Source organism: Triticum aestivum, chromosome 1A (genome assembly GCF_018294505.1).
Source record: "Triticum aestivum cultivar Chinese Spring chromosome 1A, IWGSC CS RefSeq v2.1, whole genome shotgun sequence".
Taxonomy (NCBI): Eukaryota; Viridiplantae; Streptophyta; class Magnoliopsida; order Poales; family Poaceae; genus Triticum; species Triticum aestivum.
In genome coordinates, this window is record NC_057794.1 from 531,308,682 (window position 1) to 531,332,077 (window position 23,396).

Sequence of the window (23,396 nt, forward strand, 5' to 3'; positions counted from 1 at the left end):
GGATCAAGTGATCCCATGGTATGGTAAGCATTGTCCATTATGCTTTGTGTACTAACCCATGGTCTACGTGAGAGTTCTTTGTGGGGTTAGGTGTGTTTCCATGGTCTTGCGTCAAGAGGAAGATCTCATACAACCCATGGAGGATGACATCAAGTGGTGATCGTCATCAAGTTTGCAGTATGCAAGTTCAAGTGGAGCAACTCGAAGAGTGGCTCACCCATAATGGAGTATGGGGGAGCAATCAAGCTTGAAGCTTGCCGTCCATTGTGGTGTCAATGGAATTGTGAAGATGTGCCAAAGAGTGGCTCACCCATAGTGGAGTATGGGGGAGCAATCAACTAGTCTTCATCGAGCCAACACAATCAAGAAAGGTGGTCCAATTTGAGGAAGTCAAGATCGTCATCATCTAGCTCAAGTGGACTATGTGCAAGGCAAAGGTTTGCCCTTGATAGGTTTTCTATTTTACCGGTCTCATAGTGGTAGTTGGGAGGTCGGGTTGTAGGATCGATTGCCGTACTATCAAGGGGGGCTATCTAGGGAGTGGCTTGATCGTATCATTCGTCGAGAGCTCAAACCATTGCATCCTTGCATCATCTTTCTTGGTTCTTGTTTGGTTCCATTTGTGAGTCTTAGAGCTTATGGTCATCTTGATGGCAAGCTTGAGTTCATCGAAAACGGAGTTCGCATGCATCTTCCATGATGTTTTCGGTGTTGGAGGTTTTACCGGTCTTATCCGAGGAAGGGTTCTCACCTTTTTCTTATGGGCCTTTTATTATTTGCTTCTTATTGTTTTTTCTATCAAGATTGTGTTAGCCCTTGTCGCTAACTTTCCAACAAACTTGATTTCGTCGAATTCGAAGCTCGTATGCGAAAGTTGTGGCTGTTTTGATATTGCATGTTTTACACAGAGAGGTTGTACCGCCCCATGGAGAGGTTGTACCGCTTGACCGGTACAACCGGTGTTTGGAGTGGTTGTACCGCTCCAGAATTGGTCCGGAGGTTGTACCGGTCATGTACCGCTCTACCACCGGACTGGTCTCTGTTGTGGTGCAGTTGTTGGGCGGTTGTGGGCCGGTTGTACCGCTTATTGCCTGTTACCGGTTGTACCGGTGCTCCTAGAGGTTGTACCGCTCCTATGTTATTCTGTACATAACGGGCAGATTCGTGGGGACCTATTTAAGGGGGTCTTCTTCCCCAATGGTTCCCTATCTCTTGAGCTCGTTTTTGCCCCCATTGTTGACCTTCTTTGAGCTTGCTAACTCTCAATCCCTACATGGATTCTTGCTAGTTTTTGAGGGAAAAGAGAGAGGAGATCTAGATCCACATTTCCACCAATCACTTTCTCCTCTATGTGAGGGGAACCCCTTGGATCTAGATCTTGGAGTTCTTGGTGTTCTCCTTCTTGTTCTTCCTCTCATTTTCCTCCCCAGCATTAGTTGCTTTGGTGGGATTTGGGAGAGAAGGACTTGGGCACTTCGTGTTCCCTTGCCATTGCATTTGGTGCATCGGTTTGAGTTCTCCACGGTGATACGTGGAAGTGAAGTTTGAGAAGCTTATTACTCTTGGGTGTTTGGGCACCCTAGAGCTTGTTCCTCTTGGGTGCCTTGGCGCCCTAGACGGTTGGTGTTGTTCGGAGCTCAATCATTGTGGTGTAAAGCTTCGGGCAAGCGTCGGGGTCTCCAATTAGGTTGTGGAGATCGCCCCGAGCAATTTGACGGATACGGGTGACCGCCCCCAAGGGTTGCCAAAGTGTACGGGTTCGGTGACCGCCCCCAAGGGTCGCCATTTGTACGGGTTCGATGACCGCCCTCAAGGGTCCCTTAGTGGAATCACGACATCTTGCATTGTGCGAGGGCGTGAGGAGATTACGGTGGCCCTAGTGGCTTCTTGGGGAGCATTGTGCCTCCACACCGCTCCAAACGGAGATTAGCATCCGCAAGGGTGTGAACTTCGGGATACATCGTCGTCTCCGCGTGCCTCGGTTATCTCTTACCCGAGCTCTTTACTTATGCACTTTACTTTGTGATAGCCATATTGTTTCTTGTCATATATCTTGCTATCACATATTTGATATCTTGCTTAGCATAAGTTGTTGGTGCACATAGGTGAGCCTAGTTGTTTTAGGTTTTGTGCTTGACAAATTAACCGCTAGGTTTATTTCGCATTTGTTCAAGCCTAAATCGTAATCATTTTAAAATGCCTATTCACCCCCCTCCCCCCCCCCCTCTAGGCGACATCCACGATCTTTCAGCTGGCCCAGCGGCTCGGCCGCGCGCAGGCTGTCGATGCAGGAGGCGTATTCTCGTGAATACGCCTTCCTTTGGCGAAGGCGGTAACTGGCGGAGCCCGCCTCCACTTAAACGGGGTGGGGCCCTCCCGTTAGTGGCTCAGCCACGCTGGCTGGCCGACAGGCGGGGCCCGCTGGCAGGTTTGTCCTCGACCTCCTGCGCGGGTGCGGCAGGAGACAGAGGAGGCGCCCGACGCCGGTCACCGGCGCTACAGGGCGTCTTCGGCGATGTTCTGCCTGCCGACGTGCTCAGGAGACCCGACCGCGTCTAACCATGGGTGGCATGGTCGCCTAGGGGCACCGGGTGGAGCAGGGTGCTGGCCGCGGCGGACGGGACCGGCGGTGAGATCTAGTCACGGTGAGGAAGGCATGGGGAGGAAGGACTGATGTGCGGGGAGAGTTGGTGGTGGTGTTGGTGCTGCTCTGGAACAAAGAGGTCGGGAGGAGGGGCTCTCAGTGCCGCGAATTTAGGCGGAGGCCGGCGGCATTGCTCCGGCCATGGAGATGCAAGGAGGGCACGAGGAGGGGAGTGGGTTTGAGAGAGTCAAAGGAGTAGAGAGGGGGCTCGGGGCGGCCTTAAGTGGTCGGCCCGTGGCTCATCGTGGACGCGGCGCACGGGTGGCCGTGGCAACGGCTCGAGCGGCAAGGGAGAGAGAGCGAGGGGTTTTCTGCGGTGCTCGTGGGGGTGGAGTTGGGCACCAGGAAGAGAGAGAGGGTGCGGGGCGAGCTGCACGCAGCCACCGGAGCTGCGCGAGCATTGGCCGAGCCAGGCGGCTCTGGCACGTGCCGCGGGAGGTGAGAGAGAGGGGGGAGGAGGGGGCCTGCACGGCTGTCGTGTTGCGGACGTCGAGGACCTCGAGTGGCGCGAGGGGAGGCTCAAGGTGGTCGGGGGACGCGGCGTCAATGGTCGGGAGCACGATGTCATGCTCCAGAGCGTGTCTTTGGCCGGCGTCCGCGGCTTTTCCGCGTGCACTCGCGTGTCCACTTGTGTCTAGTGGCTGCAGGGGGAGTAAACAAAGTGGAAATGTCATTGGATGCCTCGGGGAGCCAGTAGAAGAGAGGAGGGGTAGAGAGAGTGGGAATGATGATGTCCAGAGAAGAAAAATGGGTCTCTGCCCCCCTTAATCATTGTCCCTTGGGCTGGAAAGCTTGTGGGAGGTTAAGAGGGACTAGATTAGGGTGTGGGTGGAGTTTCAACTCATGGAGATTAGTGGAAGGGGCTGAAACATGGAGTTTTAAATTTTGTCAGAAGGTGTTTGATGGTGGTTTGGGAAAGCAAATGCATTCTCCTTGCCATCATATTTAACAGGAGTGAGTGGCATCACATAACAGTAGTGACCACCAATTTTGAGGTCAAGTGGAGAAAGTGGCCAATGCAACTTTTGTAAACCCTAGAAACCAACAAAAATGACTTTTCCAAGATTTAGTCATGCAAATCTATTCTCCTTGATGCACCACTTTGTGTAGTCTCATCATTTGAGGATTTAAACATGTCCACAAAAATTCAGATCGAAAGGACACACTTGGCAATGTAGAGTTGTTCAAATTTGCTTCTGGACAGAAAGGGTTTTAGAACACTTTGATCATGATATCCTTCTCTCCAAATTGAGCCATTTTGCCTAGATGCATTATTACACCATTTGAGCATGCGCACCAAGTTTGAGAGCATTTGGACATGTTTGGCAGTGCAAAGTTGTTCAAACTTGAAACAGGACAAAAATGGTTTTGAGAGGGTTTGGTGGGGCTATATTGTTCTCCATGACATGAGACTTTGTAGTATCCTCAAGTAGGTCATTTTGTACATGATAGAATTTTCCTGTACTTAATGGAGAATATTTTCTTTGTAAACATTTCAAAAGCTTGAAATGACCAGAAATAGTTTTTGAGGGATTTGACCAATAATTTGAACATGACCATGTGTTGAAACTCTTATATATGGTCAATATATGTCCACTGAGCTTTCCTAAATTTTCTCAAATATTTTTTAAATATTAAAATAATTTAAACCTATTAAAGACCATTTCTGGCCTTAAGAAAAAGCCTTTAAATAAAATAGGAAAATAACTTTTAAAATTATATTTTTGTGGTTTATGGGAGTCCTATACCTAATAGGTTCCAAATATACTTTTTGAAAGACTTTTCACACCCTTAATTAAGTACTTGTGGTTCAAGTCTCAATTCAGGGGTTTTTGGAAAACCTAATTTAGAAAATTCTTTTTGGCCAAATATTTTTGCAAGAAATTGTTTTTGTGTCCTACACACATGGCATGATCATTGGGCAAGGTTTTGGATCAAGGAGAAGGAGTATAAGAGTTGGAGGATTTATTTGGTTTTTAGAGCACTTGCAACCAACACACAAAAATCAAATCAAACAAAGACCAAAACACTCAAAAGTTTTTGTCTAACCACATTTTATCATGATTGATTAGCTTAAGTGTTGTGGCATGAAAATCAGGGTGTGACAGAGTGAACATAGGTTCAAATGAAATGAATGTAGAAGATAAAACCCATTGATGCTCGCACTTGTAGAAGTGCTTCCCTGGATTGAGCACTGTTTGAGAGACCCACCATTGATCATGCCCTTGTTGCAATGGAGGCACACCATTAGTGGGAGTGGAGCTTGGTCCTCCAGGTCGACTAGGGGAGAAGATTGAAGTTCAAATGGATTCGAGAAGTTGTGTAATGGTATATCATGAGAGAGTTTGGAGGATTCTAGAGGGGGTAGGTGGGGAAGAACAACTATCCCGGGGTGACCAAGGTATGGAGAAAAGGAGTATGCGGGAGGATGAGGACCGGGGTTCATTGAATTGATCCTTTGGTTTTGGACGTTGGTAGTTTGGGATGAGCTAGGCTGGATAATTTGTCTCGGTATGGGAACACGTGGTTATATGTCCTATTATACTGAAGTGATGGAAATCAATATTCAACGGATACATATGACTCTAATATATTGGATGGAATCCCGAGGTGTCGTGTGCTCGAACGCATTTTTGGATTCTATAGCGCCTAAATACTGTATCCTCATTACTGTAGCGATCATGTTTAGAGCAAAATATGAAATCATTTTTTGGAAAACCCTGAACATTTTCTGAATTCTGATTCTTTTAAAGAATAAACAGGAAATGATTGGAGTTGCAAACATCATTTAAAAATTCAAACATTTCCAAGTATTTTTGTATTTTCAAAAAAATGAAAATACAGATTTTGCAATTGTAAATATTACGTAAAAATACAATCTTTTTTTAAAGTCAAACTATTTTTCAAAATTTGAGAATATTTAGTAAAAAACACAGACAAGTTTTCAAATTCATATTTTGTTTGTGAAAACTACGATAAAAAACCCAAAAAATAAAAGAAAAAAAGGAGCGGAAAAACTAGTGAATAAAACATAGTCGTAAAAACACGTAAAGAAAGCAAGGAGGAAAAACGGTTCCTAGCTACTTGAACGGCCCAGTGTGGTTCGGTCAATGCCTCGCCTGTGCGAAGCAGCGGCATTTTGCCACGGTGAGCGGCAAATAGGTATGGCCGCGTCGCCTGAAGGAACGACCCTAGTGAGCGCACCCAGTATCGAGAGTAACTAGTTAACGAGCGCTTCTTCGGGGGCTTCACAACGATCAGCGTCATTTGGCGTGCTCTCGGCCATTCGTCACGTGTCGCCCTCTGGATGCTCCCTTCAGATTGTGTTTTTTTATTTTTTCAAATGTGTTTTTGGCTTTTTAAATGGTTTTTTGGGGTTTTTTTCGATGTTTTGATTTTCCACCGGTCTTCTTTAGGATTTCGATATTTAAAAAAATGCACGAAAAAATGCGTTTTCTTTTTTTTTCTTTCGCGAGAGTTACGGTTTTGCTTCCGCGAGAGGCACGGTTTTGCTTTCGCAAGAGTCATCTCCGTGCCTCTCAAAAACAAAAAAAAATGCATTTTCTGCGCTTTTTTCCTTTTGCGAGAGCCACGGTTGTGCTTCCTCAAGAGGCACGGGTGTGCTTCGCGAGAGTCACGGCCGTGCCTCTCGGAAAGGAAAAAAACATGTTTTCTGTTTTTTTTCCTTTCACGAGAGTCACGGTTATGTTTCCGCGAGAGGCACGGTTGTGCTTTAGCGAGAGTCACGGTCGTGTCTCTCGGAAACGAAAAAAAACATGTTTTCTAATTTTTTTTCTTTGCGAGTCATGGTTTTGCTTCCACGAGAGGCATGGTTGTGCTTTCACGAGTCACGCCCTTGCCTCTCGGAAACGAAATAAAAACATGTTTTCTGTTTTTTTTTCCTTTCGCGAGAGTCACGATTTTGTTTCCGCGAGAGGCACGATTGTGTTTTCGCGAGAGTCATGGCCGTGCCTCCTCGGAAACGGGAAAAAACGCGTTTTCTCTTTTTATTTTCTTCCGCGAGAGTCACGGTTTTGTTTCCGCGAGAGGCACGGCTGTGATTTCGTGAGAGATACGGGTGTGCCTCTTTCGGAAAGGGAAAAACCCGTGCTCCCAGTTCAATTTTTTTCGTCCGGCTTTTTTCGTGAAAAAAAGTTCGTCAAAACCTATCAACATGGGATCTAGTTTTGAAGATGTCAACATGAGGAATCCAACGGTGAAAGTGGTTCGAGATTTGAACGCACGGTTTAAGAGATAAAATGTTTTGAATAAACGGATCTACGAAAAGAGGGAAAACTATGACAGGTGGCACGTTGCATGTGCGCCACTTGTCGCAATCAGGGGAGTTGAAGTGATCTTTGCAACAAGTACTCTTCAACTAGTGATTTCGCCCAGTATCTAGTTTGTTTCTTTCTTCACTCGGTTTCGTTTTATTTTTCATTTTCTTGTTTATAATTTCATTTATATTTTCGTAACATTCTAAAAACATATATTTCAGAAACATTGCATGTGACAATTAAAAAACATATAGTTAAAAAACGTTCGTGACGTTTTGTAAAAATGTTTGTAACAAATGTAAAAAATGTCCGCATAATTTAATCAATTTTTATTGCCATAAATAAATCACCGTGTATCTGAAAAATGTTCAAAAGATGTATTTAAGAAAACTGCTCTTTTTCGAAACAAGGGAGAGGGGTGGAGTGCTGCGGTTCTTCACAAGCACAATGGCTTATTCCAAGCAAGGCCTGCCATTTGTTTCCCCAACATCTCTAATCCTTAACATGCTGACCCGTTGGCATGTCAGCGAGGCCTACAATTGTCTGCAGAAGTTGGGGAGGAGAGAATCATACTGGAGACAGACAACCAACTGGTGGCTAAAGTTCTCGTATCACTAGAGGTCGACCGTTCGAGATATGGTCCTCTCATCAAAGAAATTAAGGTTCTACTCGGCGGTGCCGTGGAGTGGAAGATGGTTTGGGCTAGACATACAGCTAACAAGGCTGCTCATTTACTTGCGAGGGATGACTGACTAATTAAGTTATGTATAAGACTTGGCTTAATGTTGCCCTGTTGTGTTGTGTATCAGTGACCCCGCCGAAGAGTTTGCCCCTCAAAAAAGGAGTAAAAAGAAAAATATACTTTGTGTATTTGGGAGATGTTGGATGACCCACAAGTATAGAGAATCTATCGTAGTTCTTTTGATAAGTAAGATTGTCGAACCTAATAAGGAGCAGAAGAAAATGACAAGTGGTTTTCAATACGATATTCTCTGCAAGCACTGAAATTATCGGTAACAGATAGTTTTGTGATAAAATAATTCGTAACGGGTAATAAGTAAATAAAGTAACTAAGGTGCGGCAAGGTGGCCTAATCCTTTTTTTAGCAGAGGAAAAGCCTGGACAAACTCTTATATAAAGCAAAGCGCTCCCGAAAACACATGTGAATTATTGTCAACTTAGCTTTCATCATGCTCATTGATTTGCGTTAGTTACTTTGATATTTCGATATGTGGGTGGACCGGTGCTTGGGTCCTTCCCTTCCTTGGACAAGCCTCCCACTTATGATTAACTCCTCTCGCAAGCATCCGCAATTATGAAAGAAGAATTAAGGTAAACCTAACCATAAAATGAAACATATGGGTCCAAATCAGCCCCTTACGAAGCAACACATAAACTAGGGTTTAAGCTTATGTCACTCTAACAACCCATCATCTACTTATTACTTTCCAATGTGTGACGCCCCCGATTCAATCGTACACTAATCATGCACGCAAACGTGTACGATCAAGATCAGGGACTCACGGGAAGATATCACAACACAACTCTAAAACATAAATAAGTCATACAAGCATCATAATACAAGCCAGGGGCCTCGAGGGCTCGAATACAAGTGCTCGATCATAGACGAGTCAGCGGAAGCAACAATATCTGAGTACAGACATAAGTTAAACAAGTTTGCCTTAAGAAGGCTAGCACAAACTGGGATACAGATCGAAAGAGGCGCAGGCCTCCTGCCTGGGATCCTCCTAACTACTCCTGGTCGTCGTCAGCGGCCTGCACGTAGTAGGCACCTCCAGTATACTAGTCGTCGTCGACGGTGGCGTCTGGCTCCTGGACTCCAGCATCTGGTTGCGACAACCAGAAAGAAGGGAAAGGGGAAAAAGGGGGGAGAAAGCAACCGTGAGTACTCATCCAAAGTACTCGCAAGCAAGGAACTACACTACATATGCATGGGTATATGTGTAAGGAGGCCATATCAGTGGACTGAACTGCAGAATGCCAGAATAAGAGGGGGATAGCTAATCCTGTCGAAGACTACGCTTCTGGCAGCCTCCGTCTTGCAGCATGTAGAAGAGAGTAGATTGAAGTCCTCCAAGTAGCATCTCCAAGTAGCATATCCAGGTAGCATCTCCAAGCGCATCTCCAGTCGCATCGCATAGCATAATCCTACCCGGCGATCCTCTCCTCGTCGCCCTGTAGAAAAGCGATCACCGGGTTGTCTGTGGAACTTGGAAGGGTGTGTTTTATTAAGTATCCGGTTCTAGTTGTCATAAGGTCAAGGTACAACTCCAAGTCGTCCTGTTACCGAAGATCACGGCTATTCGAATAGATTAACTTCCCTGCAGGGGTGCACCACATAGCCCAACACGCTCGATCCCATTTGGCCGGACACACTTTCCTGGGTCATGCCCGGCCTCGGAAGATCAACACGTCGCAGCCCCACCTAGGCAAAACAGAGAGGCCAGCACGCCGGTCTAAACCTAAGCGCACAGGGGTCTGGGCCCATCGCCCATAGCACACCTGCACGTTGCGAGGGCGGCCGGAAGCAGAACTAGCCCCCTTAATACAAGAGCAGGCTTACGTTCCAATCCGGCGCGCGCCGCTCCGTCGCTGACGTCTGAAGTGCTTCGGCTGATACCACGACGCCGGGATACCCATAACTACTCCCGCGTAGATGGTTAGTGTGTATAGGCCAGTAGCCAGACTCAGATCAAATACCAAGATCTCGTTAAGCGTGTTAAGTATCCGCGAATGCCGAACAAGGCCAGGCCCACCTGTCTCCTAGGTGGTCTCAACCTGCCCTGTCGCTCCGCCACAAAGTAACAGTCGGGGACCGTCGGGAACCCAGGCCCACCTCTACCGGGATGGAGCCACCTGCCCCTTCAGCCCCCATCTCCGAATAGTATCACAGGTAATGTAACTGTGTAAAGTATATAGTATATGCCCGTGATCACCTCCCGAAGTGATCACGGCCCAGTAGTATAGCATGGCAGACGGACAAGAGTGTAGGGTCACTGCTGGAACACTAGCATCCTATACTAAGCATTTAGGATTGCGGGTAAGGTATCAATGACTGTAGCAGCAATGACAGGCTATGCAACAGAATAGGATTAACGGAAAGCAGTAACATGCTACACTACTCTAATGCAAGCAGTATAGAAGAGAATAGGCGATATCTGGTGATCAAGGGGGGGGGGGGCTTGCCTGGTTGCTCTGGCAAGAGAGAGGGGTCGTCAACTCCGTAGTCGATCACAGGGGTACCGGCAGCGGTCTCGGGGTCTACCGGAAAAAGTATCGAAGGGGGGAACACAATAAATAACAGAGCAATCAAATGTAATACAAAGCAAGACGCGGCAATACGTTGTGCTAGGTGTGCCCTAACGCGGTAGGTGGTGATACCGACGAAGGGGGGAAACATCCGGGAAAGTATCCCCGGTGTTTCGTGTTTTCGAGCACAGGAGCCGGAGGGGGAAAGTTGCGAGTTTGATAGGTTAGGGATGCGTGGCGGACGAACGGGCTGCGTTTCTGGGTTCGTCTCGTCGTTCTGAGCAACTTTCATGTAGAAAGTATTTTCATCTGAGCTACGGTTTATTTTCTATTAATTTTAAAAGATTTAAATCATTTTCAGGATTTATTTAATTATTTTAATGCAACATTATCCAGAATAGTGCTTGCTGATGTCAGCATGATGTCATCAGTCAACAGAGGTGTTGACTGGGTCAAGCTGACGCGTGGGTCCCGCATGTCATTGACTATTTTAGTTAATTAAGTTAATCAGTTAATTAGGTTAATTAATCTTAATTAGTTACTTTAAAAAGAATTAATTAAGTTAATTATTTAGTTAATTAATTAATTAATATTTAATTTTATCTATCTATTTACTTATTTATTTATTTATTTTAATTCTCTTTTTTTAATAACGTTTCAGGGGGGTGGGGCCCGTTTGGCACTGGCACAGAGGCCTTAGCGGGGCGGGCGCTGGGTGCGGGTGCGTGGGCGCTTGCCCGGGATTACAGGGGGCGCCAGCCAGGGGTGAGGCCACGACGACGGCCGGAGGGGCCGCAGCCACGGCGAGGTCGGCCGGGCTGCGAGCGGCGCCAGCGAGGCGACGGAGCGGTGGACGGGGCCGGCAGCGGGCCGGAGCGGCAGGGAAGAGCGGGATGAGCGCCGTGCGGGGCCGCGGTCGTGGTCGGGGCGGCCATGGCGACCGCGACGACGAGCGGGGGAAAGGGGAGGATGAACGGGTCCTCACCAGCGGTGGTGAGCAGGGAGGCGTCGAGGCGCGTGGAGGCCGTTCGGGGAGGAGGACGGGGACGACGGCGTCGGAGACGAGGCAGGCCGTCGAGGGAGGAAGGCGGGGCCGGTCCAGCGGGGTGGCATGGTCGAGGCGGCGTTCCGGCCGACGGCGGGGGAACGAGGTCGGTGTCGTCCGGCGAGGCAGCACCCGCGACGGCGTCGGCACCGCGGCGTTGAGGCGAGGAGGCGGACGGGGACGGCGCTCCGTCGAGGAGAGAGATGAGGAGGCGAGGAGGCAGGCCGGCGTGGTGGCTCCGACGAGGTCGAAGCGGCGGCGGTGATGGTGCTCCAGGGACGATAGGCGACGCGGTCGGCGGGTCGATGGAGTCGGGGCGGGTCGTTCCCCCGATCCCGATCTGGATCGGGGAAGGGGAGAGAGATGTGGGGATCGTGTGGAGGGGGAGTGGGGCGATCTGTTAGGGTTTGGGTGTCACGGGGGGTCATGGAGGTGTGGGGATGGGCCGGCCTAATCGGCCTGGTGGCCAGCTGGGCCACTTGGCCCGGGGGGGGGGGGTCCTGTTTTCTTTTGTTTTTTTTGATTTGCATTCCTTTTCTTATTTTCTTTTCTGTTTTATTTATTTTAGTTAGCAAAACAGCTTTACAAAAATATAACCCCTACTCCTAAATTAGCATAATAACATAGGCCACCTACTCCAAAAAGTTTGGTGATTATATAAACTAGATTAACATCTGTTTAGTATTTAAAAGCATTTAACTAATTGTCTTGCTGCTGTTTTACTTACTATAGTGCATTTAAATACTTTACACAAGTGTGGTTTCTTCACCAATATTTAATATGGATTATCTGGCTTACTCCGAACATTTTTGTTTTAATATTTGAAAACTTTTATTGTTGCCTGATTTTGAATTTGAATTTGAATCGGTTTCGAACTAACTCGAGATTAGCCACCGTGATCAAAGTGACATGGCATCATTAGCAGAGAATTACTGTAGCTTAATTATCCGGGCGTCACACAATGCCTTCCCCTAGGCCCAAATAATGGTGAAGTGTCATGTAGTCGACGTACACATAACATCACTAGAGGAGAGATAGCATACATCTCATTAAAACATCAAACGTATACCAAATTCACATGATTACTTATAACAAGACTTCTCCCATGTCCTCAGGAAAAATCGTAACTACTCACAAAAGATAATCATAATCATAATCAGAGAAGTATTAATTATCATTAAGGATCTGAGAATATAATCTTCCACCTGATAAACCAACTAGCATCAACTACAAAGAATAATCAACACTACTAGCAACCCACAGGTACCAATCTGAGGTTTTGGGACCAAGATCGAATACAAGAGATGAACTAGGGTTTGAGAGGAAATGGTGCTGGTGAAGATATTGATGGAGATTGACCCCTTCTCGATGAGAGGATCTACGGTGATGACGATGGCGACGATTTCCCCCTCCTAGAGGGATGTTTCCCTGGCAGGACAGCTCCGCCTGAGCCCTAGATTGGTTCTGCCCGGGTTCCGCCTCGAGACGGCGGCGCTTCATCCCGAAAGCCTCCTTCTATTTTTTCCAGGTCAAAACATGGCATATAGCCAAAGATGGGCACCGAAGGCCTGCCATGGGGCCCACAAAGTCGGGGGGCGCGCCCTCCACCCTTGTGGCTGGCTGGTGGCCCCCCTCTAGTACTTTCTTCGTCCAATATTTTTATATATTTCAAAAATAAGTTCCGTGAAGTTTCAGGACTTTTGCAGTAATGCAGAATAGGTCTTTAATATTTGCTCATTTTCGAGTCCAGAATTCCAGCTGCCGGTATTCTCCCTCTTCATATAAACCTTATAAAATAAAAAAGAAAAGACATAAATATTATGATATAATGTGTAATAACAGTACATAATGCAATAAATATCAATATTAAAGCATGATGCAAAATGAACGTATCAATGTTTAACGTGTATCACAAAAATGTTTCACGTATACACTATAAATGTACATTATCTATTGAAAAAATAGTAATGAAGGCGAAAAAACCTAGAAAATCAAATAAAATGATGAAAAACGACAAAAAATAAAAAGGAAAAAAGGGCTAAACCGATGATGAAACAAAGAAATGAAAGAAGGAAATCAAAGAAAAACAACAAATGACGCATCGGGAGAACACTGCAGGTGAGACGTAAAATGGGTCGGCCCAGAAATGACACATTGCCACCTCTTTTAGCGCTGTGTTGGTTTTCCCCGAAGAGGAAGGGATGATGCAGCAAAGTAGCATAAGTATTTTTCTCAGCTTTTGAGAACCAATGTATCAATCCAGTAGGAGGCTACGCGTGAGTCCCTCGTACCTGCATAAAACAAATAAATCATCGCAACCAGCGCAAATAGGGGTTGTCAATCCATATAGGGCCACTTACGAGAGTGAGATCTGATAGATATGATAAGATAATATTTTTGGTATTTTTATGATAAAGATGCAAAGTAAAATAAAGGCAAAGTAAATAACTAAGTAGTAGGAGATTAATATGATAAAGATAGACCCGGGGCCATATGTTTCACTAGTGGCTTCTCTCGAGAGCATAAGTATTCTACGATGGGTGAACAAATTACTATTGAGCAATTGACAGAATTGAGCATAGTTATGATAATATCTAGGTATGATCATGTATATAGGCATCACATCCGAGACAAGTAGACCGACTCCTGCCTGCATCTACTACTATTACTCCACTCATCGACCGCTATCCAGCATGCATCTAGAATATTAAGTTAAAAACAGAGTAACATCTTAAGCAAGATGACATGATGTAGAGGGATAGACTCATGCAATATGAAGAAAACCCCATCTTGTTATCCTCGATGGCAACAATACAATACATGCCTTGCTGCCCTTACTATCACCGGGAAAGGACACCGCAAGATTGAAACCAAAGCTAAGCACTTCTCCCATTGCAAGAAAGATCAATCTAGTAGGCCAAATCAAACTGATAATTCGAAGAGGCTTGCAAAGATAACCAATCATACATAAAAGAATTCAGAGAAGATTCAAATATTATTCATAGATAGACTTGATCATAAACCCACAATTCATCGGTCTCAATAAACACACCGCAAAAAGAAGATTACAGCGAATAGATCTCCACAAAAGAGGGGGAGAACATTGTATTGAGATCCAAAAAGAAAGAAAAAGCCATCTAGCTACTAACTATGGACCCATAGGTCTGAAGTAAACTACTCATACTTCATCGGAGAGGCTATGATGTTGATGTAGAAGCCCTCCGTGATCGATGCCCCCTCCGGTGGAGCTCCGGAACAGGCCCCAAGATGGGATCTCGTGGATACAGAAAGTTACGGCGGTGGAATTAGGGTTTTGGCTCATGTTCTGATCATTTGGGGGTACGTGGATATATATAGGAGGAAGAAGTACGTCGGTGGAGCAACAGGGGCCCCACGAGGGCGGAGGGCGCGCCTGGGGGTAGGCGCGCCCCCTACCTCGTGGGTTCCTGTTATGTGGCTTGACGTAGGGTCCAAGTCTCCTGAGTTGTATTCGGTGAGAAAATCACGTTCCCGAAGGTTTCATTCCGTTTGGACTCTGTTTAATATTCCTTTTCTTCGAAACCCTAAAACAGGCAAAAACAGCAATTCTGGGTTGGGCCTCCGGTTAATAGGTTAGTCCTAAAAATAATATAAAAGTAAATAATAAAGTCCAATAATGTCTAAAACAGTAGATAATATAGCATGGAACAATAAAAAATTATAGATACGTTGGAGACGTATCACACATCGGGAAACACTTCAGGCGAGACGAGACGTAATACGCGTCTCAAAACGCACAACCCTGGTTCCCTCCAACGTGCTCTTTGAGCTCACGCCTGTTTTTTCCCTTTCTTTTTGTAATTTTTTTGTCTTTTTTGTTTTTTGTTTTTCAAAAAAGGTTGTGATTTTAGAAAGCATTTGAATTTACAAAATCTTCCTGGATTTCAATAACTATTTCTATATTTCGAAAAAATATTCTAAAATCCAAAAAATCATGAATTTACAAAAAATGGTTTGAATTTGAAAAAATATTCACAAATTTGGAATATGTTTCTAGAGATCAAAAAATATTTATGAATTGGAAAATAGTTCTCATATTTCAAGAAAATTCATGAATTTTAAAATATGTTTATGTATTTTCAAAAATCATGAATTTGAAATTGTTTCTGTACTTCAGAAAATGTGCAATAATATGATAAAATGTTTCAAGATTTCAAAAATTATTCTTGTATGCAAAAAAATCTTCTTAGATTTCAAAATATATATATATATAATCATTAATTTGAAATTTTTCCAAATATAGAAAATATTCATTAATTAATAAAATGTTCCAAATATGAAAAATATGAGAAGGTTAAAATTTAAATAAAATCTCATGTTTTAGAAACATGTTCACGAAAATATAATAATGATAAATGCAAAAGGTAAAAATGGTAAAAGGTAATAAAAATAAAAGGGAAAAACACAGAACAAAAAATCTGTTACGGGATGGTCCTAGAACCTTAACCGAAACCGGTCGGGGGAGGAACTTGGAATGGGCTGCCGCATATAGCAGGTCCTCTCCTTGGGGGGTTTGCGTTTGGTCGAAATTCCCTGCCCTACGCGGGGAATAGGACCCGCCACTTGCTTGCAAATAAGATTGAGGAAATTTGGCCTCAATTTCCTTTACCAGTAATATCCCGCAACAAATTGAAATTTTCCGTCGTATGACGAAGTGCTTGTTCATAGCAAAAAGGAAACTATGTGTTGGGTTGAAGACTTGGACTGGGTTTGATAGAGTGAGCGCTAAATGGAGTGTGTGAAAATAAAACGGCAAAATGGGATAGGCTCCGCGTGTGGTTTGCTGAGAATTGTCAAGCCGGTAAATGGGCTTGGCAACCCATTCTCCTGGACATGATGTCAATTGTCATGTAGCCAATTCCAGATGGAGGTCTATTACAAGCCGAGCCAGAAAAGGGGCATCATTTACTTTGCACGGTGTCATAGCCGGGTTGCAAACTTTCCAAAGAGGGTATATCTGGAGAATTGGTGATGGTAACAACGTTAAGATATGGGCTGATCCCTGGGTACCTGTTAATCTGAATAGAATGATAGTATCTCCAAGGGGCTAGACAATTATTACCCAAGTCAATGAATGCATAGATCCATTTACCAATCAGTGGGACGAGGAGCTTATCAGATCCACCTTTTGGCCAATTGGTGTTAGAAGGATCCTTCAAATTATATTGAATTACTTGGCATTTCATGATTTCATCTCATGGCACTGTTCTAGGACTAGGATTTTTTTCTCAAAAAAACTGCTTATCACCTTGAAGGGCAACATAAATATGGTACTAGTTTACTCGGGGAACTCCTTTACTCGGACTAGGACCATTTGTGACAAATCTAGTTTCGAGAGCTCTTTGGCAGTTGTAAATTCCACCCACAGTGCATATCTTCTGTTGCGAAGTCTCCAGGGTATTGTTCCCTTAAAATCTATTTTAGCGAATCCCCATTAGATTGATAGGACAATGTCTAATCTGTAAGCATGGAGGAGAGGATGTGAAACACCTTTTGTTAGCATGCAATATGGTTGTGCAACTAAGGACTAGACTGGGAATCTATGATCGAATTGTTGCTGTGGTTAGGGCAGATCGCTCAGGGTCCGAGACCTCGGAACATCTAATCTGTGGTGCGGGAGGAGTTATGCCAGGCACTCAGATAACCGGGATCACAGAAACAATTGCAGTCGGTTGTTGGTACTTATGGTGGCTAAGACCCCAAGTAACGCATGAAGGAAAAGTCTTTCCGTATGGCGAGGTGCAGTTTCTATTCTAGCAGTTACAGGAAATGCTGCAAATATAAAAGATTCTTAAGCAAATGTTGTTGATGGTCGCTGGGCAAAACCAGAGCCTAGGTCAGTAAAGCTAAATGTTGATGCGTCCTAGTTTGCAGATGAAGCGGCTGGGGCAAGGGCGGATGTTCTCAGAGACTGTAACGACAATTTTTTGATGAGAAGAAAATATAGTCAATGCCCTACTGAGAGCGGCAAAATGGCTCCTGAGCTCAACTGCTCCCGCTCGTGCACAGTAAAATCAAAATAAATACTAGAAAATTTTAAAAATCTGATTTTTTTTCTATGAAAGATATTTGAGTGTGCGAGGTCCGTGCCAATTTTTAGCGTGTTTGGACATCTGGGTAGTTCTCAGAAAACAACAATTTGAGATATGTGAAAAAGTTTACTATTTATGCATTGTTCGGACCGATTTTGTTTTTGTTTGTTGAGAGCTACTCAGGTGTCCGAAGGCGGTGAGAATTGGCACGACCTCACGCACTCAAACATCTCCCATGCAAAAAATGATTTTTTTTTATTTTTCCAGTATTTTTTTGAATTTACTGTTCGATGAGTGTGGATGAGGCCTGGCTCAGAATTGGATATTCGGTGCCCTACTTCACATCATTTGCTACGGCATGAAAAAAATGGATGCCTTAATTTTATATCGTCTGTTATATATGGAAGGAAAGAAATCTGGTGCCCTAAAACTGTTTCCGAATGCCCTATTTTAGGTAATCTGTTGGAGATGCTCTTACATCCCTCGGTTTGATCCTGATTAAGGTTGGGGCCGGGTTGGACGGTGGGTTTTCCTTTACCTTTACTGCGTCGAACTTGCCTTCGTTAGTTTCAAATTATAAAATTTTGCTTTAGAGCTTTTTTAGGGTACCCTGTAGTGAATAAAGACCGTCCATCCGCAAAATCAAACGGCCATGACCGACCTGTACTGCTGCAATCAGGCCAACAACATGGCAAGCAGTATTAGTAGCACCGGTCGTTTTCGACCAACCAGTATACATGTTCTCAGGGCATTCTGGGACTTCTACGATTCACCTCGCACCGACCCACCCCGCCCGTTGTTTTCATCTATGGACTCTGGTAGAGTTCCGGTGGCCACCACTGTGCCTCCTCTTTCTTCTCCAGCCCGCCTTCCCTCGCTCAAGAAGCCCGAGTCTCGTTCCTTCCCCGTGCATGGATCCGGCGCTCGACTGCGTGGCGTAGGCCTCGGCCCAGACCGTGCTCTTCTTCTCCAATAGGTCCGATAGGACGACCATGAGGCGTTGGCTTGCGCTCCTCCCATGGCTGGCTGAGCGCTCGTTTTATCTTGGTTCACAACGGCAGCGAGGAAACCACTTGGCGCCGTTGTCCGTCAATGCGGAGGCTTGCCATGTGCAGAAGTTCGTCGTCCCGTCCATGACGACCAGGCAGGATGAAGGAGGGCGTTGAGGTAGCCGTGGTCGCCAAGTGTTGGTTCCATGTATGTATGTATGTGAGGAGAGCATGGCGGCGATGGGAGCAAGCAGGCGATGCCGATTACAAGCTATTACTACGAAATAGGCTGGCATCTTGGCCCATCAACAATCCCGTTTCAACGGTGAGATTTAATTATACTGGTCCGCTCACGCCAAGCAGTATAGGGTACCATAAAAGAGCTCTTGCTTTAATGGAAAATGGGGCCTCAAACTGCTCACCGGAACATTTCGATCGGGTTAGACGCACATCAGCACATGCATGGTACTAGCGGTACCGTTCCTCAACAAGACACGCGTTGGTACGTGCCGCCGTGTGTTCCTCGCCCAGAACCAGATCCAAGGGAGCACATGCACCAACGGTATTGACTGTTGAGCATTGCACCTTTGCAAGTACAGCGTCGAGTTGCCCCGGCCCCCCCGCACCGGCCGTGCCGTGCCGTGCGTGCCACGGTGACGCCTCCGCGGAGGCGGAGCCATGCATGGGAGGCCAAGGTGACCTCTCCAGCCAGCCAGCCAGCTTTGAATGTTGGGCTGATCAAACGTATCGGAAGTGGCACAACAGTGTCTATATGGGAGGATAAATGGATCCCAAATACATTGACAAAGGCACCTGTTGCACGTCTTGGCGATGTACAAATCAGCTGGGTAGCAAACATTATTGATGATGAGAATTGGACTTGGAAGTCTGAAGTTATAAGACAATCCTTTATCCCTCCAGATGCGGATGCAATCCTTAATATCCCTTTGAGGACTGGAGGGGGAGATGATTTCTATGCCTGGGCGTCTGAGAGGTCCGGGATTTATACTGTAAAATCAGCGTATCGCTCTCTAATGATTCAGAACGAGCATAAAGCTCTAGAAGAAGGGACGACTACAGATACTTCGGAGATGGATAAACAGTTGTGGTCTCGGTTATGGAAACTCAAAGTGCTGCCCAAAGTTCGCGTCTTCTGGTGGCGCGTGATGCGAGGGATTCTTCCCGTCGAAAGTACACTGAAATATCGGCATATATCCAGCGAGAGCAGGTGCAAAATCTATTTGAGTTCAGAGGAGGATATGATGCATGCATTACTGAACTGTATCCATGCGAGAAGGTTTTGAAACGAAGCCCCGCAGTGGCTGCATGTTAAGCGACCAGACCTGCACCCTCTTACTTGGGTTAAGGATGTCTTGTGTGAGTCTCTGTTTTCAGATTCTGATAGAGCAAAACTTGTGTCTATCATGTGGGCTATTTGGACTTCACGCAACAACATCACACATGACAAAGGAGAGTTTGATCCTGTTCGGTCCATGAAGCACATACAGGAAGCTTTAGCGATTTTAGAGTTACCTCAAGATCATGCTCGGATCTTGCCTGGTCATGGTTGGAGGCCGTCGGATGATGCGTGGATAAAAATCAACGTCGACGGTAGCATTGCCATGGAGTCCCGCCGAGGAGGGGTTGGAGGGGTAGCACGTTCTCCGTCTGCTTTCAAGGCTGCATGGTGTAAGCCATACTATGGAATCACAGACCCTCTTCTGGCTGAAGCGTTGGCTCTTCGAGATGGCGTAATTTTCGCAAAGCTTCGAGGTTATGATCAAGTCATCTTGGAGACGGATAGCCAAGAGGTTGTTAACCTCTGGCACTCGCGCCATGATTTTTCAATGGTGGCGCCGATTCTTGACGAGATTGGGGAGCATGCCAGCTCTTTTAAATTTTTTCTTATTCAACATGTGGTGAGATCAGCAAATTTTCCTGCTCACCTTTGTGCGAAGCAACCTAACATGATGGATGTAACAGATTGTTGGTTAGACTCTATGCCTAGTTTATTTGTAACTAGCCTCCTGGCAGATGTTGCCGGGGTGGTTTCTGTTGAATAAAACTTTCTAATTTGCCCTGCAAAAAAAAAAAAAAGCCAGCCAGCCAGCCACCATAGCGGCGCATTGAATTTGGCGTGCGTGGAGCGGGGCCAGAGATCAATCCAATCTACGGGCTGAGGAGCTGGCTGTGGTGCAGTGTGTGGGCGCTGCATGCGTACGGCGGCGTGCACGATGGACGGGCATGGATCCCCACCCAGCGACGCCGTTCGTATGCGCGTGCATGTGGAATGTCCTGCGTGCCGGATCGGTTATTGGGCGTTGATGATTGCCCTATCTGCTCCGGTTTTATGGCCAGCTGAGCTTCTCCTTTTCCAAGCTTCCGGTGTGCGCGTTCACAGTCTGTCTGCTAACCTAACCGGTACCCGGCCGGCCGGTGCGGTGGCGATGCTTCCCGACGATGATGGGTGATCCTAACTTGCTAGGCAGGGCTGGAAATGTCGGCGAGTTATTAATTAGCGGCTCATGTACTGAACTAGTACAACGTACGTGCTCCAGTAACTCGTCAGTTCAGCCGGTCGATCGGGTACTCTTATTATGGGGGAAAAGACTGCATGCACTATACGTCGGCATTGCTCAAAAGTCAAAACCAACTCACCATGAACGGAAGATGCACTCACACAATGTAGGAGCTTCGGTTCACCCAATCAGAAAGTAACTGATGTGCAGCTAGCTATAGCTAGCTACCTCGTCCTTGAGCTAAACACGTACCATACGTACGTACGTACGTCGAGCTAAGCTAGCTACCTCGTGTTCCCGGCTTTCGATCAGCTACGCATAGCAATACATACATGTACTAATCCACATCACATGGCGCTAGCTGGACAGTGCGTGTGCAAACGACCAGTGTGTATCCACGCCGATTCTCAACATCTTTTGTGGTACTGTACGTATGATTGTATTTGGATACGTCTCCAGAGTCCGTCCAGACCCCAGACTGTGTTGTATAAATCCCTCGTGCCCGTGCCTGCCGGTCCTTGTTTACACTCGGAGCGTCGTCGCCGACGCGGTGAAGCTGCATTGCTTAACCACATTGCCCGCCGCCTCCAAGTTAAATGCCGGACCCAACAGCGCGCGAGTGGCAAAAAGGCCCAATCGGTGATTAATCTCCACCGCTGCCCAACTCACCAGCCCTATAAATAACACACAAGCATGACAGTACGCACATCCCCTCTGTGTGTGCGTGTGTTGTCGCGATCACAATCAATCTCACTCACTCACTCACTCACTCCATCCAGCAGCGGCTCGCTCACTGTGTCACCGAGAAGATACTCGGTAGCGCAATGGCGGGGCGAGCGTGCTGGCGGTCGCTGGCCGTGGTGCTGGCGGTGGTGGGCGCGGCGGCGGCGACGGCCGGGGCGGCGCCGCAGGTGCCCTGCTACTTCGTCTTCGGGGACTCGCTGGTGGACAACGGCAACAACAACGGCATCGTCTCCCTGGCGCGCGCCAACTACCCGCCCTACGGCGTCGACTTCGCCGGCGGCCCCACCGGACGCTTCTCCAACGGGCTCACCACCGTCGACGTCATCTGTAAGCATAAAACTTTCTTCTGCCGTATTCGTACTTTGCATGCTTTTACCAAAATGCACGTACGGCAGCTTGCTTCCACTATACGTGGCACGTACACATTGTGAAACTACATTTCAATCTTGCTCTGTTTTTGCGCTGGGTGCAGCCAAGCTTCTGGGCTTCGACGACTTCATCCCCCCCTTCGCCGGCGCGACCAGCGACCAGCTCCTCACCGGCGTCAACTTCGCCTCCGCCGCCGCCGGCATCCGGGAAGAGACCGGGCAGCAGCTGGTACGTCACGTAGTCTACTACCACCTTCATGCTACTACGCGCTCTGTTACTACGTAGCAATCTCGAATGTCATGCCGATTCCTCAAGAGATGCTTCTGGCTGCAGGGTGGGCGCATCAGCTTCAGCGGGCAGGTGCAGAACTACCAGAGCGCGGTGGAGCAGCTGGTGAGCATCCTGGGGGACGAGGACGCGGCGGCGAACCGCCTGAGCCAGTGCATCTTCACCGTCGGCATGGGCAGCAACGACTACCTCAACAACTACTTCATGCCGGCCTTCTACAACACCGGCAGCCGCTACACGCCGGCGCAGTACGCCGACGACCTGGCGGCGCGCTACACGCAGCTCCTGCGCGCGCTCTACAGCTACGGGGCGCGCAAGGTGGCGCTCATCGGCGTGGGGCAGGTCGGGTGCAGCCCCAACGAGCTGGCCACGCAGAGCGCCAACGGCGTGGCCTGCGTCGACCGGATCAACGTTGCCGTCCGGATGTTCAACCAGCGGCTCGTCGGCATGGTCGACCAGTTCAACCGCCTCCTCCCCGGCGCGCACTTCACCTACATCAACATCGACGGCATCTTCTCCGACATCCTCCGGGCGCCGGGCGGCCATGGCCTGAAGGTGACCAACCGGGGCTGCTGCGGCGTGGGGCGGAACAACGGGCAGGTCACCTGCCTGCCGTTCCAGACGCCGTGCCCCAACCGCAACGAGTACCTCTTCTGGGACGCCTTCCACCCCACCGAGGCCGCCAACGTGCTCGTCGGCCAGCGGGCCTACGCCGCCCGGCTCGCCTCCGACGTGCACCCCGTCGACCTCCGCACCCTTGCAAGCCTCTAGCCCGCCCGCTCGTCGGAGGGAGGGGCGACGGCCGCCGCCGTTGGTGTCGGTGAAAAATATGCATAATTCTGATTCTACGGTGTACCAGCACATACAAGATGATACGTTTGCGTCTGAATTTTGCACCAACTGTACCCTCTTACTCAGTTCACAGTGCTTCAGATGGGCAACCAACCATGTACTACAATTGTGCAGCATTTAATATAATACTGTATAAACAACTGTCTTTGGCTGAGAAGAATAGCTTGCAGTTCACAGAATTCATTAATTTGCTGGAAGAATTTAGTCTGCAAAAACATATGAATAGGAATGCAACAAGCTTGGGGCTTCGTATTACCACCACTGCCAAAGTCACATGAGGAAAATAACAGATTTTCCCTTCCAATGCTAGAAAATTCTACCTATGGCA

The 23,396-nt window shown here is 47.1% G+C and overlaps 1 protein-coding gene across 1 annotated transcript; it reads left to right on the forward strand.

The window, feature by feature from the left end:
* The first annotated feature begins 21,509 nt into the window (after positions 1-21,509).
* On the forward strand, positions 21,510-23,208 carry LOC123063371 (GDSL esterase/lipase At5g45670). The gene is made up of 3 exons (XM_044487140.1): positions 21,510-21,886; positions 22,032-22,156; positions 22,262-23,208. The coding sequence occupies exons 1-3, from the start codon at positions 21,640-21,642 to the stop codon at positions 22,985-22,987; spliced, it is 1,098 nt and encodes a 365-aa protein (XP_044343075.1). The 5' UTR covers positions 21,510-21,639; the 3' UTR covers positions 22,988-23,208.
* Positions 23,209-23,396: the final 188 nt, after the last annotated feature.

Excerpts from the sequence above, each read along its gene's own strand:
- LOC123063371 (XM_044487140.1), top strand. The coding sequence starts at position 21,640 with ATGGCGGGGCGAGCGTGCTGGCGGTCGCTGGCCGTGGTGCTGGCGGTG. Across the intron at positions 21,887-22,031 it reads CACCACCGTCGACGTCATCT|CCAAGCTTCTGGGCTTCGAC; the intron begins GTAAGCATAAAA and ends CGCTGGGTGCAG. Across the intron at positions 22,157-22,261 it reads AAGAGACCGGGCAGCAGCTG|GGTGGGCGCATCAGCTTCAG; the intron begins GTACGTCACGTA and ends TTCTGGCTGCAG.